Below are 19,357 nucleotides of genomic sequence, written 5' to 3'. Positions count from 1 at the left end.
AAGACATCTGAGACTGACAGTTACCAAGGTTCAGTTAAGCCTTACTGCAAGTCTGTCTCAACAAAACTTGCACCATGTGACCCACAGCTACTCCTTTTCAACTCCTGAACATTTTTGATAATGCATCATTTCACTAATTTGAAGAATTAATTCTGCAATTTTTCAGCTTATTGAGTCTTACAGCTCAGTGCAAGAAATGGTTCCCCTTCACAGAGGCTGCACAGAAACAGAGAACTTACTTTCACCTTCAAATGCAATTCACACAAGACATAAACAGTTAAAAGGGTGTTGTACTAAATAGGGTTTCCAAATAAATACTAGAAGAAAATAAAGAACTTTCTTGGTTCTTCAAATTGTTGATCAAATGCCTGAAAATACTGGCTTTTATTTTGCTTGCCTCAAAATAGAGGGTGCTAAAGCACACAAAAATTAAGTGTAAATGCCTATTTTCAGTATAGCCCTTCAAATAATGTAGGAATCCACAACTACCACCTAGAGTTTTCCTCAGATTCCGAACAGGTACAAGGCTATAACTAAAGAAAGGAAAATGTGCTTATAGTTCTAAAAAATCCACTCAATTTACCTGTGCTCCTATTGCACTTGTTAGCTTGAAGATGTACAAAACTATATCCAAGAAGGGCTGTAAGAAGCATAGGAAAAAAGCTTTAGAACACAAACACAAAACCAATATAAAATGGTCCAGAAGCCATGTACCACCCCAAGAACAGTTACAGCTCTGTACTAAAATACTGGCTAATAATAGGTATATTATGCAAACTAAAAGCTCAGACAACAGGATTCTCAGCCACATGACTTCTTCCTGAAAACACTAGCTCTAGAATTGAACATCAAAACATCATGAATATATACCATATGAAAAGAGCACTTTGCTATTTTAGGTCTGTAATGACACTCTGCTCACTTATCAAAGGTGGACTAGAACCGATAATAATTTAACTGAAGTAATTATGAGAAATACTGAATGAAAAGACAATGCCATACATTTGGCTATGTACCTGAGAGGAGGAACATCCCAAAGTTCTACAACCTCCCTCGCCAAGCTAAAACAGCTGAACTACAGGTTTTGTAGTCAGAAGGCTTTGAACAAAGTAACTTGTAGTTTACTTACACTTAGCTTGCATAAAACAAATAGCATCAAAAAATTTAGTCTAAAAATGTCAACGGTATTCTCATTCACTACCCAATCACCTTAAAACTCACACCAGAAACAGGGAAAAGCTTATTCAACCACACCTCCCTACACATAAAAATATTTGTGTGTAACTGAGAGCTAGCCATTGCTTTTCTTCTGAAAACTATCTACCTGAGAGAGCAAAGTCATCATCGTTCACCTGCAAAAGAATGCTGTATGCTCTTTAAAAGAAAATTTAATACAAATTATAACAACTTGCTTTGGTCAGCAAAGCCAGAAAGAGTGTGAAACAATATAGCATCATAAACAATTTTTTTAGTACCATACTCCAAGCAATTGTTGTGAGCTGACAACCCCATCCTAAATGTCTACAGCTACTATTCAAAGTTCTCTCTCAGAAGACTTACCTTGCTAAGGTTTGAGTACAGGTCCACTACACTATTACAGAATTTTTCCACGTCCTGTGTAAGGAGTTGATCTGGATTAGCTATTCTGTTGTCCAGATTTCCCATTTTGTAGTACGTATAAGCTCTGAAACAAAACAATTGCTAAGTGGCAGGGAAAAAAAATCATTACCTGGGATCTGAAATAACTGGAACACCCTTGCTTCATACAACTGAGATGCTAAGTGGGACAAACATTAAATTACTGTATGGAATCAACGTATCTTGTGCTTTTAACTGACTAAATCCACATTAAATGCTGCAGGATAGTTTAGGCATTTAGGCTCCAGGATGTCTGAGCTGAAGCTGAAACTCAGGCTCACGCTGTGCTGCTATTCAACTTAGAAAACCCTCACACACTCTACTATAGCACATCTGACAACCAAAATTCAGTCCAGAAGGAGCTACTCAAGCTCATGCATCCAATTCAGTCTTCACTATATGAAGGCATCTGAAGTACTTTGGAATCTGACCCAGTCATGGAAGAAGTGCAGTGCATTTTGTCCCCCAGTTGAGCCAACTTTATGTCTTTGTATCTATGGCATACACGACCTGGATAAGCCACCCACCCTCAACTGCAAGTTAACTGCAACCTTCTTACTATGTACTTAAAATTACTTGAATCAACTTATAAAATCTGTAGACAAGGTGCTACTTACTTAAGATATTCTTCATAGAGATATCTGGTAAGTCTTACTCGGAAGCAGAGCTTCAGTTCATTTAGACCATACTTCAGGAAGTTATTCACTAAAGAGATCTAAAATAAGAGACAATAATATTTAACTAACAAGAGCAAATATACTTAGATCAATGTGCAGCATAAATTGTGTAAACACTTTAAATCAGGTCAATTCTCCCCTTAAAGTCAATAATGCCATAAACACACCTTGGACCAATTAGACAGTGTCTACAGGACCACTGCTTAGGTTTCTGTTTCCAGGTCCCAGTGCATCTCACCTCTTAAGCTAAAATACATGCATATTACATATTTTCAGCTCTTCTGATAAGCTCTAGAAAAGAGCCACCATTTTACAGCCACTGCCTTAAATCTGTCAACTAGTTTTAAAATTGATTGCAAACCAAATAGCAACAATTATTTCTATCTGGTGCAAATCAGAGATGTCAATAAGCTGAAGGAAAGTTAAAGCGTGGGAAGAAAGCATAACAAATCCATGAAAAATGTAAGAAATATAAAAATTAAAATCTAAAAGAAATCTTCATCTTCAACGGTGCCAAAAGAATCCCAAACCTATAGTCAAAACTGCAGTCAACAAAACTAACCTGGAAACCTGAACATATCTGTTAAAAAATTAGTTGCTACCAGTAAGGAAATATTCTGATAGTCCCACACACTGGAGGCAGAAAATTAAATGTGTTTTTATACAGACCTGTATGTAAAACAACTAATTTCCATAGGTTTTAAGACACTCCTTTGAGATCTATTCTTCAAAATTTTAATTTACATTTAAAATATGTTCCACTAATAGGTCAGCACAAGAAAAGCACTTACAGCAGGCATTGCAGCAATGAAGTTGAACAAGTATTTCTTGAAATCTTTCCTGCTGCGGCCAATGATAGCACTGTAAATGACCACCAGCTAAGAGTCAGTTACAAGAGAAACAACAAAGTATAAATTTGCATGTCTCAAGTGGATAAATTCTCAGGGGACCACACAAAGGAAACAAAATCATCATGGAAACCTGTAGCATTAGCTGTAGGATCCAGTCTGACACGCTCGTTTAAGCTAAGTGGCAAGTGGCAGACTGAGCAGTTATCTCCTGTCTGCTCCTCTGGAACTGCCCACATCAAGGGTTCAAAAATTCATGGTCACAGAATACCAGTTCTTTCCCTTCTCTGCTTTCACAGACTCTCACAAGAGAAACAAAGCAGTCCTTCCATTCTACAAAGCACCAAATGTCTCTCCTCAAACACAGTATCATTTTGAAGTCACAGCTCAAGGCACATTGTGACTTGCTTCAATTAGCAACAAGACCAGCAAGAATAATCAGAAGTCTAAAAACTACTTTCTAACTTTCTAAGACCCAAAGTATTGTTTTTATCAATCTAAAGAGCAAACAGTTCAGTGGGAAGAAATAGAAGTCCTAATAGCCACACAACATGCCTTAAGTCTAAGACAAAAAAACCCCAATTCTGAAGTACCTTCATGGACATTCAGATCAACATGATTTAGAGTCTTCAGTGTAAAAAATGTTACCAAATGAATATTTAATAAATAGTTTAAAAATATTAATTTAATCAAATAATTTTATTGATGAAGAAAAATAATTTAATATATTTTATAAAATACAGTGGTCTCTCCCCAAATTGCAACTACACCAGTTTTAAACAAGCAAGCTATAAAATGTCCAAATGTGTATTCTGATAGACAACTTTCCCTGTTAAACACATGAGAGAATGTTTAAAAATAACAAATGTACAGGTACCTTTCAATGACTGTTCCATTTTGAATCATCCAAATATCACAGTAAGTTCGGACTACCAGCATCACAGCAATAAGCAGCAAATAACCTGTCTGGTACAACCACAGAAATGTAACAGTTAAATAATGGCTAAAATTCACCATTTTTTCAGTAAGTTATCCAACTGTATCTAACAGAAAAGTATTACCCTGCTGCCCTAGCTCATGTAATATCTACTTACTTTGCTGGAAACACATTATTGTACAGTACCTTAAATAAAGTACTGACTACATTTTTACGGTGAAAGTTTGCCTTTTTAAAAGCTGCATTTGGTTGATACATATACTGGACACACATTATAAGATGGAGGATTGAAGGAATAAAGAAGTTACTGCTATTCTGAAACACCTTTCTGCCTAAGGTTGCAAGAGACCTCTGAACATCATCTCATCTTCAACTCCCTACTCAAAACAGGGCTACTAGTAACCAGTCACCAGTCAGACCAACAGCGCAGACAGTTTCCTGTGCACTTCACTGTCCACTCATCCAGCCAATTCAGTTTGGCTGTCAGGGCATTAAGGGAGACCTGATATCGAAGTATTCTATATCCTCTGTTCTTCCCTTATCCACACAGCCAGTTCTCTCATCACTGACAGCAATCAGGTTAGTAAGGCATGATCTGTCATTGGTAAATCCAGGTTGCTTGCAATTACTTTTTTGTCCCTTTTGTGGCCAGAGTTAGGTTACAGGAAGTTTTACTCACAGTCTTGCCAGGAATATGGTGAGGCTGACGGGTAAACTTGTTTTCAAATATGGGAGAAAGATTTGAGTTTTTTGGGGATTATCCGTAACCTCTTCTAATGGCCCTGACCTTTTCAAGCTGATAAAGGCTAACTCTGTGAGCACTCTCATAGGCATTTCCATCCATGCTTCTACCTTCTATGCACCTCCTTTTTGCAGTTGGGCTGCTGAAATTCCCTGTTCCCTATGCTCTGGACATCACAATTTACTGCTCTTGTGCCCTATGTATGGTTAAGTTGTTACAGTTCATTGCGTAAGTTCCGAGCTCAACGAGTGCTTTGGATCTTTTTTTCTTTTAGAAGTGTCCTGGAAAGCCTGAGAAAGATGGAGGCACTGATTTCTAATTGCATAGCTTTCCTGAAATGATGCTGAAGAGAACTTTTGACAAATTCATTTTCTAATACAGGTCGGGCTAGCTATAAGTTACTAAATCAAAATAATGAATGAACTGCATCCTATTTAAAGACAGGTAGGATTTGCACACAGACGTGTACTGCCTTGTACGAGACAAACCCAGATGCCTTTTAAAAATTATGCTACAACAGTAGTTATCAGCTGACAGTAAATGGCCTATCTTGTAATTGAATACAGAACCTTTAGTGATATAAAAGTCTACGTTATGCTCAGTTGTTATATTATTATGTTGCTATTTTAAAATACATAGCACAATTTAGTACTATTTAAGTAATAGATTCTGATGTAATTTCAAAAGAGACTTGACTCCAGGTTTATTTCTTTATTTGTTACTGCAGGCAATGCTTACCTCTTTGCAAAGTGTTCTAGGGACCATTATTTTCAGGATTCGACATATTCGTGCAATAAATACTCTGTCCACCATTGCTCGCTCCTTCTTTCCCTCTTTCTGCTGCACACAGAGCAAAACAAGAAAAGTGAGAATTTTTTGTATTACTGAACTGTGGATGTGATGTTTTCCCTACCCAAGTCATTTACAGCTACCTTCCTTCTGCAGAATTTTCAATATTTTCTGCCAACTTAAGACTTGTTCAGACAAGTTAAATAAGGAATTGGGAGCTATCAAAACAAACTGCAATAGGAAGTAGCTGCCATGATATAAAATACTTTTTATTTAAATTCTGTGTTAAAGATGATAAACAAACAATGCAGACCACAGCACTAAAGTACATGCAAGTGCAAGTTGTAATGCAAACATTTCTTAACATTGCTTGTCTCTAAAAGACACTATCAGCCAGTATTTTTAAAGATGCCTTTCTTTATTTGTCCAGACAATCAATGGTTTAAACTCTTTGACTGTACAGCCTAAACTTGCTTCAAGTAAAACCAGAATTTTTAATTTCTTTAGTTCTACAAAATGGTGCAACACACTCCTACTTAGGTATATCTACCAGTCTTAAAAGCCCTCCCATCCCACACCCAAACACCTTTTGAGTCAGTTTAATTTGTTCACTCCATATAACTCTATCTTCTGTCCTGACTAACCTGAATACTTTTTAAAAGCTAATAGTCCAGGTTTCTTTTCTTTTCTTTCACATAAGGACATGACAGAAGAATTCAGTCCTGACAACACACCAAAAGGGCATAAGTGTACTTTGAACAAGTCTCATCTAATCAACATAATCCTGCTACCTTTGCTACCCAAGGCTGATGTGAATGCCTATATCAATATTACAAGGTAGACAGGAAACCTGAAAAAGATCTACTCTGAATGCTCTGTGAAGAAGCCTGCACCTGTTTTTCACACATGAAGTCAACAATAGTCCCATTCTTTTCAAAAATTTATGTGAACACAAACTACAAATAAAAATTCTAGCCAGATACAATGCTATGCAGTAGATGATTACAACACTTTAATTAAAAATTATTTACACAAAAATCCAAGAAATCCAAACTAAGACTACTGTCCAGTCCTAATGAAGCATGATCCTACATACATAATTGCTTTCCTGTAACAGAAATTACTAACAAAATGTCTGATAGCCACATTTCCAAATGACTAAACATTTGTGAGTTGAACCTGTTCTTCCCCTTCATTCAGCCCCTCTCCATTTCTATACTTGGGTCTTGCACATGCATTCATTCCAGTATCTTCTTGCCTAGAAGTTTTTTTTTCCCTTAGGTTGTTAGTCCCATTCAGCATAACTGTATTCAAGATGGGTAGGAATTTTAAAAAAAGGTAGTTAAGGTTTTTAAGGTTTTTACAAATAGGTATACCTATCTAAAAGATAATTGCTTATGGTAGATAATACAGTCAAGATGTGTTAGAGGCTAACACAATGCTTGCAATACACCCTTCTATTTATCCAGTGCAAGCCTTTTATTTTTAAGTTTTCAGTGAAGATGAAAGTACATGGAATCTATTCATACCATTGTAACACTAGAATCACAGACTCTGCCTTTTGGTCAGTCATATTTTATTGACTATGAATCAAAAATCTTAGCTTAAAGAGATTTAGTATATCCCTTTCAAAGAACTGAATTAACAGACACATAAAAAAATCAGGGAAATGACAAACCTCCTACCAGATGTTTGAAGTAGTTTCTAATTTAGAAACTGTGAGACTCAACACCTTGTTCCATACATTTTTCTTTTACATAAAAAATATACACAAGTTATACAAAATCTGAACACAGCTGTTCGTTTCTATCTATAAAGAAAATCTTACAACACTGGTCCTTACAAATTCATAGGGCAATAAGAGATACAAGGACATTGTGCACATCAAGAATCCATCATTATGGAGTCAAACTTCAACCTCTTGTAATTAACCTGATTCTTCCATTTGTTTCACCAATGCAAATCTGAGAGTATAATTTAAACTGCACTTGCACCATAGCCAAGATTAAACTAGGACTTAAAGTTTTAAAAATCAGGTTTATTTAAACGTTTATTTAAAATTATTAAAGAACATTTGACATGAAGAATTACCTCATTATTCTGCAATGCTTGTTTTCCACTTCTTTTACTGCAGAGAAAATAAAAAAAAAGTATTTGTTATTAACACACTTTTCTTTGTCTTGATGTCTATACACAAAAGACAGAGAAGAAACCTTTGGGTTATATTCCTACCTATTTCTTTCAGAGCAATGCAGCAGGGCTACCTCCTATGTCAAACCTATGTGCTGCTCTTATACAGCATTTGTAATTCCAGTGAAACCCTACTCATTCCAGCAACCAGTTTCACGTAGGAAGACCAAGTCTCACCCTTTCATCTCCAAGTTCTGCTTTACCTTGGCTCTGTATCTGAACTCCAAGGGTTTTTCTGTTTCTCACAAATACTTTACAAGCATGGCTACATGATTCCACTGACCACAAATGAGAACTATAAGAACGCAGATCCAGCAATCCAAGCAACCCAACTTTGATGTTTCACACTATCTACATAAGCTAACCAGATTTGTTTTGCATTGCATTTGACTTCAAAAATAACACATTTACTACACAGAGAGATTATTTATAAACATGTGCTACAGGGGGAAAAAAGCCAGCTCCTATTAAATCAAGTTCCTGCAAAGATGCCCATTAAAAGGGGAGTTAGTTTTTAGTCTATTTTCCTTCCTCTGCATTTTACAGAACAGTTAGTAGAAAAATACTTTTCAACTGGTGTTAAACAAACATTGAAAAGCACTACGCTATTCTTTTGCCTCTACTTTCAAGAAAGGAAAGCTGACCAGTAAGGCAGTTATAGTTTGTCTTTCTTCCTTTTGGAACACTCAAGCATCAGACAAGCACATGAAGCTGTTTGGAAAATTTATGTAGTTTAGAAGTAGCCACCAACCATATTAAACCACAACTTTCTTAACCATGATATTATAACACTGAGAGCAGGCTGCTTTAAAACTACAACATTCATACACTTCCAAGGCAGAACCTAGGACACTACAAGAAAACAGAAACTCCTTCAGTCTACAACACCAAAACAGGAGCAGACTGCCACACAACCAGCTATCCCACAACTTCATCAACAGCACCATTTCACACTTGTGTTTTAAAGCTCTGCCAAGAAAATATCTAGAATGAAACTGTGCCTATTTTAATTTATGATGATTAGAAAGATCAATGAATGTCACTGACCAATAAAAAGAAATAACTTAATTACTATGAAAGAAAGAGGCAAGGTAGCAGAGGAACATGAGAAAAGAAGGGAAGGAGGAAACCATGAAAGCAAGAAGGGAGATCCACCAGTTCAACAAGAACTTAATTAAAGGTAACAGAGACGGAAGTCTGAGAGAAGATAAAAATCTTGTAAGACTACTTGTGTAAAGGACAAAACAAAGAATGAATATGAAGGGCAGCAGGGGCCAGATTGGGAGAGAAATGATAAACGTTCAGCAGAGATATAACATTTAATCAGGTTGTGAGGGAAGTACATCTGTGGAAATTGTAACAGGGTGTAAAGTCTAAGAAACAATCTAGTTGGAGACTACATCCTGGTGATGCAAGAGCAATGTATTTCTGGTACAAGAAACTTCTCAATCTTGTAATTTTACAAAGTAGAAAAGGTTGACTTATATTTTAAAAACTTGAATATGGATCAGTCCAATCACATTTGGTTTGGCAGTAGGAGGAAAGTAGTATTCTTAAGCATGAATAAGTAGTGATCAAACTGTGTGGTTATTTCTCTAGATGATTCATGACTTGTCATAAGGTAAGATGAAAGCATGCTGCTCTTCCATATATGCTGTAATGATTCCTATAAGCTTTACTGCTTCAAGTTCTGCCAGTGTTTGAAGTCACAACACTCATAACACACAACTATTTCAGCTTTAAAAGGATCAGAAGTGAATATATTAATAGAGTAATCTACTAGGTAGATAAGGCCCAGAATTATTCTGTCAGTTAGTTGAATATCTTTGATGTATTTATTGATACATTTTTCCTACAGCAGCTGTTGAGAGAAATTGAGCCAAAGTTACTGAGCTGAAATTGATTATCCATTAAAGAGAAAGAAGGAGTGTTCAGAAATCAGGATCTTACATTTAATAATAAACTCACATTTAATTAGCATTTGTAGTTATAAAGTTTAGGATAAAAATGAAGCATTTGTAAATTTAAAATCTAATAAAAAAAAGAGCTTTAACAGCGTTCTGTTCTCCTTTTTATAAAAAAAAAATTGTGCAAGCTCAAAACAAGACTAATACTTCAAAAACAATGGAAACAATCTTACATATGAGGTCTAGAAGAAAAAAAATTAAATGTGCCAACATAGCTCTCATATTATCTGCAAATAAAGACTCTGCCATAGTTCTGCCTGGAATAAAACCTTTCCGGTCCAATACCTATTGGCACTACTCCAGACTCCACAGTACTACTGTAGAACTTTTTTGTGAGAATGGTGGTTGCATTCTCAATGAATTTAAAGACTAAGTAACATTCTCAATTAGTCAGCAAGAATACAGCAAGACTATCTGGTTGCAGCAGAGAGCTCTAACACTTGGAAGAGATTCAAGCTCTCCATTATTCCAGACCTCTCATTTACATAATGCTGGAGCATCACAAGGCTCAGTGGTGGAGAAAGGTAAGTGCTACAGGCTGGCCAAGTTCTCCACTGCAAGTAACTCCCCTGGTACAGAGTCATTGTTCCTTGGTGCCCTCACAGACAAGGGGGGTAACAAGGAAAAGGTTTTTGAAAAGGGTTATCCAGAAAACGTATATAAAAAAAATAAGAAAAAATACAATAGTAAAACATATCTAATAGTGAGTCAAAACCAGTGGAACTTGTCACCATATATTTTCAAGCTCTAACTGCACAAAGCCCTCAACAAAGCAGTCTGAATTCAATGTGTAAAATTTTTTAAGACCATAAGGAGTCTAGAGGTATAATGGAACACACATCACCTGAGAAGTTTCAGGAAAAGCAGCATTTCAGATGTAGCCTGCTACCCCTTATTTAACTGCACAGGGCTTTTACAGCAAACACAGATAATAAAAAGCAAAGAAAGGCATCAGCAGTACCTGGGATGACACAACTACAGCAAACTTGTCATTCATACGTGCATGGTAACTGAATAGCAACTCTCTAAAGATAAGTAAATAAGTAATTACACAGTAGGCAGGAGGCAATACAACAAAATACCTTTCTCCTACACTGAGAAACATGATCAGCCCATACCAGCAAGATGCTTTAAAGAAACTAATGGAGTTTCAGGACTCTGTATAGGCATTTGACAGCTGATCCAACTTCAAGGGCAGTATGGTAGCATAGTGGGGAGGGAGAAATCATGCAATTCCAGTCTCAAAATAAGTACTGGTCAGAGCACTTTTGACTCTATTTACATACCAGTGAGGCTATTCTCTCTAAAGAAACATGCAATAATATTGATTACTCAAACAGAATCATTCTCAATACTACTGAAGAAGAAAGTGATTTGAGAAATTGTGAAAAGCCTTCAAGAGGCCTGAGTCTTCTTACTGAAAGCTCTCAGGCACACTAGTTTTGTGGTTTTTACTAGCAAACAGGAAAAAGTTAAAAGATTACTGTCTTTAGAAATATCTGCATCCATCCAGAACAAAGTTCAGAGGAAGCAATCTACACTGAGCTTAGCCCAACAGGGAATTGCAGATGAAGAGAGTGATAAGCAAGACTTGCTGTTTAATGCCACACTATGAGAAAGTAAGGGCTTTAAAGTGTTACACTGTCCTTAACTGGAAAAAACCCTACAAATTTCACATCATGATACCTTCCTTCTGTGGAGTTAGCATGACTTGCATCTGCTCAACACAGTGCAAAGAAAGAGTATCTGGTTTAGGATTAAGTGTAGCATTTCAAAGAGTTGTTACCTCTAGGCAATCTTTGTATCCTGCAGACCTTACATGTCGGAATGGCACTGTGCAGATTTCACAGCTTCCAAAAATCACACAAAATAAACAATTTTGCAATAGTTCGTGATTATTTGTGCAGCAGGTTAGTTGTGGAGTCACTAAGACATTGTAATGAGAGAATAAAATTCAAATGAATAAAGATGCAATGCAACAGTGTGAAGAAACAACAGCTATAGTGAGAAAAGTCTGGTGTAGCTAACAGGCAGGCAGAGTTTCATAGTGCATATCTCACACAGAGGGGTAGAGAGCAACAGCACAGTTATTTCAGGTCAAGGGCAGCAGCCCTACTCAGAAGCCTGGGCACAGTCCAAAAGCATGCCCATTTACACAGTATACTCTGAGCACACACAGAAACCAAGAACAGAACTTTCTTGGCTCTAGATTGGCGGCTAGTTGCAGCATAACCAAAAATAATGTGAGAGGAATGTATTCAGGCAAGCAAGAAGGGGACTCAGAAGGTCACAGAGAGCTATGTTACTGCAAACAGGAGCTCTGCAATGCTAAAGCTCAAAAGGTTTCTACAAACCTATGAGAAGATAAAGCAGAACTGATGGAGAGGAAATTCTAAGTTTCAGTAGAAGAATGCATCTCAATAACATATCTTACATGTAAGAAAAACCTCAGTACTATTAATTTTGTCTTAAGCTGTGCTTGGGCCTGAGCTGTGGCTGCAGATCTCCTTCATGGATAACAGTGGAAAAAGACTTCTAGCTAGTTTCCTAAAAATTTTTAAATAATTAAAAAAATTATACACAGTCACACACATTTACACTAGATCTTGCCTTAGACAGCAAGCATTTTATGCAACTTAATTAAGAGAGAAACCACTAATTAGCTAGCCAGGCCCCAAACAAAGGCAGTCTAAATGCTAGGATTAGGGCTGAGTCATCTGGTTTCTCCTGTCTCCATACCCTCCAGCTGAATTCAGGTTTCCTGAGCCCCAGGCAGGTTTTTCTACAAGACTGCATTTTCAGTGTATTTTCTAGTAATCTATCTGCATATTTAGTCTTTTTTTTTCCCCCTCAATGCTAGTGCACTTACTGCAAGCAGTAGACTGGACAGTCTCATTCACATCTGGATAAATTTACTTCACTGTATTTGGCATTAAGTTGTTTTTGTTACCTACCACCTTTCCTCCAAGTAACACAGGTTCCCTTTAAGGCTTTTACATACACAAAAGCAGTCTATTAATCTGCAGCAATGTAATTTCACCCTTCCTATCAAACAGTCATGACTCAACTAGAACAGGTCCCTCCATTTGAAGTACACTGGCAAAGCCCACCCAAGCACATTCAGAATCTAGAGAAATTACACAAACTAACCAGAGAAAAGAACATTCTAAATATACACAAACTGAATAAAAATGCACCATCTGTTTTCAAGCTACAACTACCACTTGCTACACCTAAACTCCTATTTTATGTTTGAAAGCACCTCCGAACATTTGGGCATGTGTCTGTCGCCTCTGATTGCAACACTGTCACTGCCACTGCATGTTCACAGGCTGTGCAGCCGAGAACACAATCAGTGACATCTACTGAGTGAGTGACATGTGCTGCCACTCTGTCAGCAGACAATGGCTGAGGAGCACAGAGACAGGCAGGAGCATAGGTTAAGGTCACCCAAGATGAACTGTGCAAAACCCTATTTGATATACACTGTCTGCAACTCAGCCACCCTCCACTCAATGAGCTTTGCCCTCACTTTAGGCTTGCCTAACTTCTAAGGCCCCATGCACACACTACTCTTGCTTTATTCATTTTTTCCTCAGAGGTGGGATGCCATCACAGGGCTTTCAGAAGTTCGTTCAGTTTATATTAAATTGTGTCCACATCTTAGCATCTTCTTGGATTCTACTGAATGCAGACAGGTGATAGGAAAAGCCCTACGAGCAGATTCTAAAATATTTTGTCCCCTTCTCATTCACTACAAATGCCTTCCTATTACTCTAAACCGTTTATTCCCTTTCCCTAATCTTGCAGTTTCAAACTCTTTACCCTAACTACCTTCTATTACTTCTTTCAGTCCCTCCTTCCAGCAGAAAGTTGTATGAGTTAAATATCTTCTTTTTGAAAGTAAGCCAAGCTCATTCTCTACTTGTGTAAGTACTTTATTTTAAACTACATGGATACTCAGGAAAAATTCTTATTAGAGGGATAATGAAAAATATCCAGCTCCTTTATGTAACACCCCTTAAGGTTTTAATTCTGAAGCAATCATATCTTAAGCAAATGCTCTGTAGCTTCTTGTCTGAGGCAAGATTAGGGAAAGAGAATAAACAGACTTTTTTTTCCTGCATTATAAACCCAGGATAATGTAATTTCTCAAAGAACTTCTCATTACTCTAAAAAACCCCAAATACTACAATTGAAGTTATAATTGCATTTAGATACCACAACTTTCCCCCTTTCCAAGAGGACACAAAGCTTTTGTAAGGAAACAGACTTTTTGAGAGCAACTTTGAAAAAGAGCCAATGTATTTTTCTCCATGTTTTACTCCAAGGAAGTAAGATGGAAAACTAGCAAGTTACTACAAACCAACAGTTCTACATCACTCTACTTTGGAAGATTTCAGAATAGTGTACTAATATTGCATTGTAAATTGCAAGTGACACCACCTCTCAGTTCTGTAAAATCAATGAGCAGCGTAACACCTCTGGAAGAAAACATCTGTGACTAATCCAGGCAGTACTAATTAAGTGATCTTTGACCTAGTAAGGCAGGTTGGCATAACACATACAGCTTAATTATTCATACATTACTACTTTATAGGAGTTGTACTGAACTTTGCCCCTATTGTTTGACAGCAGAAAAGTAGGTGAAAGTTGCTACCTCTCCTTCCTGCTATCATGCCTATAACTGGTTATTCTATAAAAAAAAACCCACATACAACATGACAAGCCTGTCACATAACTTTCTTGTTACACATTCAAACAAATCTGATTTGCTAAAAGATTATTTCCTTTTTCTCAATTTGTATGTTATTTTACTTTCCAAGTTCCAGCAGCAGACCTACTGCTGACATTCCAGCAAAACTTTAAAAAGCACACAAAAGCAAACAGAAAAAATGGCAGTTACTCCAGAAATACATGAAACAGTAGGAAAATGTGAAATGTTATTTTGAACACAAAGTATGTATTCTGAAACTATGTGAGGAAGGAAGAAGTTTTGCAGGTAAAGTTCACAGTTGCACTATAACACTTCAATGATTCACCCGAATGTTAAGCCCAGCGTTCTGCTGGTTATATTCAGGTCTGCAACATTTACCTTTGCCCTTACAAAGCTCAAAGCTAGAATTTCACCTTCCAGAATACAAGAAGCTGAAATTCACCTCACACTAACATGGCATAACATTTTCAGGCACTATACACCAAGGGTAACAAAAGAATTAACACACACAAAACTAAATCACCTCACGGATTTTAGTCAGTTAACCTCAAGCAGCAGATACACTACCAGTCCTCTTCCAGACTATCTAGAGTGCCAAGTGAAATTCTTCACCCTAGGAGTAAGTACAAAAATTTAGGACAGCCATGCCTCAACAACTTCTTCCTCTTCCCAGAGAGTCAGAGATATACAACACAGATGTTCAAGGATACACTAGGCCCTGCAGATTTCCAAAGGTTGTGCACTTGTTACTATATGGCAACATCATACACCAGCACAAGAATGCTGAAAACATAAAGATTTGGCACAAAGACAATCCTTTTCAAAAGTATTCTACAATTTACATTAGCAACAAAGCATGAAGAAATGAATGATATATGAACTAATGAGACTAAAGGAGGATGAAGCAATGGTAATAACCAGATGCTTTTGTCTAGGCTGGTGATGGCAATGTAGCTTACCTACTGCCTAGTCTTGATAGGTAGCATTCTGTAAGGCTCCTGGCAAGGTTTGCCTCACAGGGAAACATGGAGAAAAGAACGAAGACCAGTGGGCAAAAACCATCCTCAAAATAGCATTCAAGCAGCAGCACAGCTATTATTGAAACAACCGAATGTTGGATGTTAGAGTTTGGAATCCATGGCCACAACATAGTACCAGCAGTAAATAAGACCTAAGCTGTGGAGGGACTCAAAAGTGTAAAACCATACATACACACAAGCGAAAAATCAAGTTTGTAAGCATGGCACTTTGGCAACTGCATTTCTAATAAATTCAAGAATGCAAAATGACTAAAGAGATTACAGAAGTAAAGGACAAGGTATCACAAAGACTGCAGTACAGAGAGAGCAGAAGGGACAGATCAAGTCAGGCTCTCACAAGCCCATGCATCTGTTGAATTAGCTGGAATGTAATTCATAAATCATCTTCCCAATTCCCACTAATCTTGTAATAATGTTTGGTCCACCTAATAATATATATGAATACCTCAGATTTTTATTACTATATCCAGCAAAATTGAAGATCCACACTGGAAAGACACATTCCAAAGAGTCTTCGCATTTAGGCTACCACTTTCCACAGACCCTCAAGATAATGCATGCATTGCCATTGTCAAGTCCTGCAGACCAACATCTTAAGACATGAAAGCAAAACAGTTTAATGGGGACAACCCATATAATATCTATTTCAGGTATAGGGAGATTACCCTGGACAAGTTCTAGCCTGCTTCTATCAAATGAATGCTACTAACAGTGGGAAAATATTAAACGCACTTCAAAACTATACTGGACCTGCATCTATGTTTGAAGACGTGCTCTCATTGGAATGAAACCTGGTTTGTGTGCTCCAAGATCATTCCTCAATGAAGGCAGAGCAAGGTAAGCATGGACAAATGAGATTCACTTTAAAAGAATACTCTTGGACTGACTTAACACATAGCTGCTCATGGAACATCAGCATGGCCCAGCATTTTTTACAAATACCACTATACTAGGCATGAAAATCTGAGCTCATCATTTTTGTGCCCTTCCATAGAGCTTTTCTGCTCTTTTTAAAGTGGTATTTCACTAACTTAGGCAAAGATATTTGAAAAAATCACCCCTCCCTATGAGTTTGATAGAAGAGTAACTCGCAGCCATAGCTCAGGATCTTGTTTTAACTCTCATGCAAGAAGAAATGTAAGGTAGCAAATGCATGACTTGTCAGCGGGGTATCAATGTCTGCCCTCTTGTGTGACAGTTACCCAACTTCATGAAACTCCTACAGATACTGTGCATGAGTGGACTTAGGCAAAATAAAACTGGATCCTTGCTTAATCTCAGGTATGTTATTGCTTAAGTCTGTTGAGTAAGTCCATTTCAGTATAATTTTGTAGTGCCTACAAGACACCTGTAGGCACTGTAATATTGCAATATATCAGGTCTTAAGCATACGGTTAACAACTTACAATCACAAATACAGTAAAACCGTGAAAGCGCTGAGCCTGTGATGCATTCTTCCTCTGCCACACTTTGCAACACCAGAGCTTTGTAAGGCATTACGAATACACACCCTAGAACCATATACCTGTAAGGCAACCTCACAGAGACTATCACCACATTCGGCCCCTCTGACACCGCTGCCCGTGTATCTTATTGTCACACGGCAGCATTCAAACAACAGCTGAGTCCATTAATCGCCTATGCAGAAACGGTCATCCCTAGAAGTCAAGTGTCAATACTCGTTCCTAGTCCGGAAAATAGAAAAAGCCAACATAATTTGGGTAACAAGGCGGCGGTGGCTGGATGCTCATAAGAGAGGCGCCGACCTCACGCCGGGGAAGGCGTGGGGAGAAGCAGGCTGCCCCCCGCGCCCAGGAGCCGCCTCCCGAGCAGATGGCAGCGGTGGCAGCGCCCCGTGTGCGGCACAGGGGCGCGACTGCCCTTCCGCCGGGCCCAGGGCCGTGAGGGCGAGCACGGCTGCCGCTGCTTCGGCCTCCCGGCGCCGGCCCCGCGGCTCGCCCGGCCCCTCCCGCCCCGCGGCCCGGCCCGGCCCCGCGCTCACCCGTGCTGCGCGGCCGCCCGCCGCTTGCTGAGCAGGCAGAGCAGCGCGCAGGCGGCGGCGGCCCCGGCGATGGCGGAGTGCCGCGCGGTGAGGAACTTGCTGTAGGCGGCCATGGCGAGAGCAGCGCGGAGCCGCCGACCGAGCGCAGCCGAGCCGAGCAGCCGAGCGAGGGATGCCGGGAGGGGGCGGCGCCGCCCGGCCCCGCGCCGCCGGCAGGACGGGCCGCGCCGCGCCGGGAGCGGGTTGTGCAACGCCGGGACGGCAATTACCGCTCCCCGGCAGCCCCTGGCAGCGGGCGGACCCGCCGCCCGACGGCGAGGGGAGGAAGGGGCGTTTCCTCCCGCGCCGGCGGGGCCGGGCCTGTCGCCGGCCGCTCTCGCCCGGAGGTCGGGCTGAGCGGCTGAGGCCGAGCCTCCCCCGCGGCCCGCGGGTTAATTTTCCAGGCACCTCCTCCTGCCGAGCGGGCTCCGGTCATCCACTCGCCCGGGGCTCTTTGTGTAGGGCGCAGTGTGATTCCTGAGGGTGGGCTAGATACCTCTAGTAAATGTGGTAGCGATGGAATAAAAATAAAATTTAAGAAATGAAAACGTTTTTAAAATTCAGGGGAACTTTCATGTAGGTTTTGCCACACTTTGTCTTTTCCTTTTTTTTTTTTTTTTTTTGTTAGTGCCGTGAGAGGAGCTGCCAAGATTGGCTGTCAGGCACAGGGTGGAATGAGTTGTCGCCTGTGTAAGTACAGGAAAATAATCCCCATAAAGAGTAGAGCCGTGCCAGGTACAGCAGGAGATACCAGCTAGCCTTGTCCCACGAAAACCAGTTATACTCGCACAGGTGCTTTTTCCAGCAGAGTTAATAACAGATTGGCATGTTGAGCTACACCAGCAAAAACTACCATGCCAGCATAACTGTATTTACACTGGATCTTCCCCTGTGGTCATATCCCTCAGAAAGATGCCTGATAATGTTTATGAAGTGTGTCTACTTTCTGTGGGAACTGGTTGGTCATATATTGAAAGCCTATAGTGGTGCCATGGTTAGCACTGAAATGACAAAACTATTTCTCTGATTAAACTTAAATGCAGATCAAAATGCAGGGGGAATCAATGTATTTCTTTTTAGTCTTGAAAAATGTTCTCATACAGGCTTTTAAATATATATATATATATATATATGTGTGTGTGTGTGTGTGCGTGTGAATGTTGTGCTTTTTTTACTGTAGCACAACAGTGTGCACGTAGGTCAGTCCATTTATCAGGTATTCCTATTTCTGCCTGGAGTAGGAGGTCTGAAGCTGCAGTTTGAGAGGTAATCCCTGGTTCTTCATTCTGAATCACCACATATACTCTTCTTCCTTGCTCCCTTTTCCTATCCTTGGTATCACCAGGCATTTTAGAGCAAGTTTGTGTTTTGGTGTAAAAGCTGAAGTCTGAAACTCTCAAATTGTTAGCATTTTTTAAAAGCATTAGGGTCACAACTGTTGAACCTAGTTCTCTGCCACTTGTTCTGACACCTTAGACATATCAATAATTTCACTGCTTTAAAATATATGCTGTACATTAATGGTTTTGGTGTGGGTGGGAGGAATTGTCAACTATTTGAAGTATTTCAGATCCTCAGTATATAGCAGAATCACCCAGCATTAATTTATTCATGTTTTATAAGGTGAATGTGAAAATACCTTGGTTTTTAAAATCTTGGATACTTTGAGACTAGGTACTAAAAAAGAGGTACCTAAAAAATAGGTACTTTTGGTATCAAAATAAACTTCTTATATTAAAATAATTGCAAAAAGGAAAATTTCTGCAAATTT

General features: G+C 39.0%; 1 protein-coding gene across 2 annotated transcripts in view; it reads right to left on the bottom strand.

Moving 5' to 3' along the window:
- The window catches only part of ABCD3 (ATP binding cassette subfamily D member 3), a 28,616-nt gene extending 10,679 nt beyond the window's left edge, over positions 1-17,937 (bottom strand). Inside the window, exons 1-8 of one of the 2 annotated variants that reach the window (XM_038144610.1) lie at positions 17,548-17,937; positions 7,723-7,759; positions 5,581-5,679; positions 4,041-4,129; positions 3,107-3,176; positions 2,256-2,353; positions 1,561-1,684; positions 584-640 (exon numbers count right to left, since the gene is read on the bottom strand). In XM_038144610.1, coding sequence (XP_038000538.1) covers positions 584-640; positions 1,561-1,684; positions 2,256-2,353; positions 3,107-3,176; positions 4,041-4,129; positions 5,581-5,679; positions 7,723-7,759; positions 17,548-17,660 — 687 coding nt within the window. In that variant the 5' untranslated portion in view covers positions 17,661-17,937. Of the gene's footprint in view, positions 1-583; positions 641-1,560; positions 1,685-2,255; positions 2,354-3,106; positions 3,177-4,040; positions 4,130-5,580; positions 5,683-7,722; positions 7,760-17,547 lie in introns of both variants that reach the window. The other variant, XM_038144609.1, reaches the window with a different exon arrangement.
- Positions 17,938-19,357: the final 1,420 nt, after the last annotated feature.

Source organism: Motacilla alba, chromosome 8 (genome assembly GCF_015832195.1).
Source record: "Motacilla alba alba isolate MOTALB_02 chromosome 8, Motacilla_alba_V1.0_pri, whole genome shotgun sequence".
NCBI classification, from domain to species: domain Eukaryota; kingdom Metazoa; phylum Chordata; class Aves; order Passeriformes; family Motacillidae; genus Motacilla; species Motacilla alba.
Note: the sequence above shows the minus strand (reverse complement) of the source record. Positions and strands in the feature narration are given on the sequence as shown.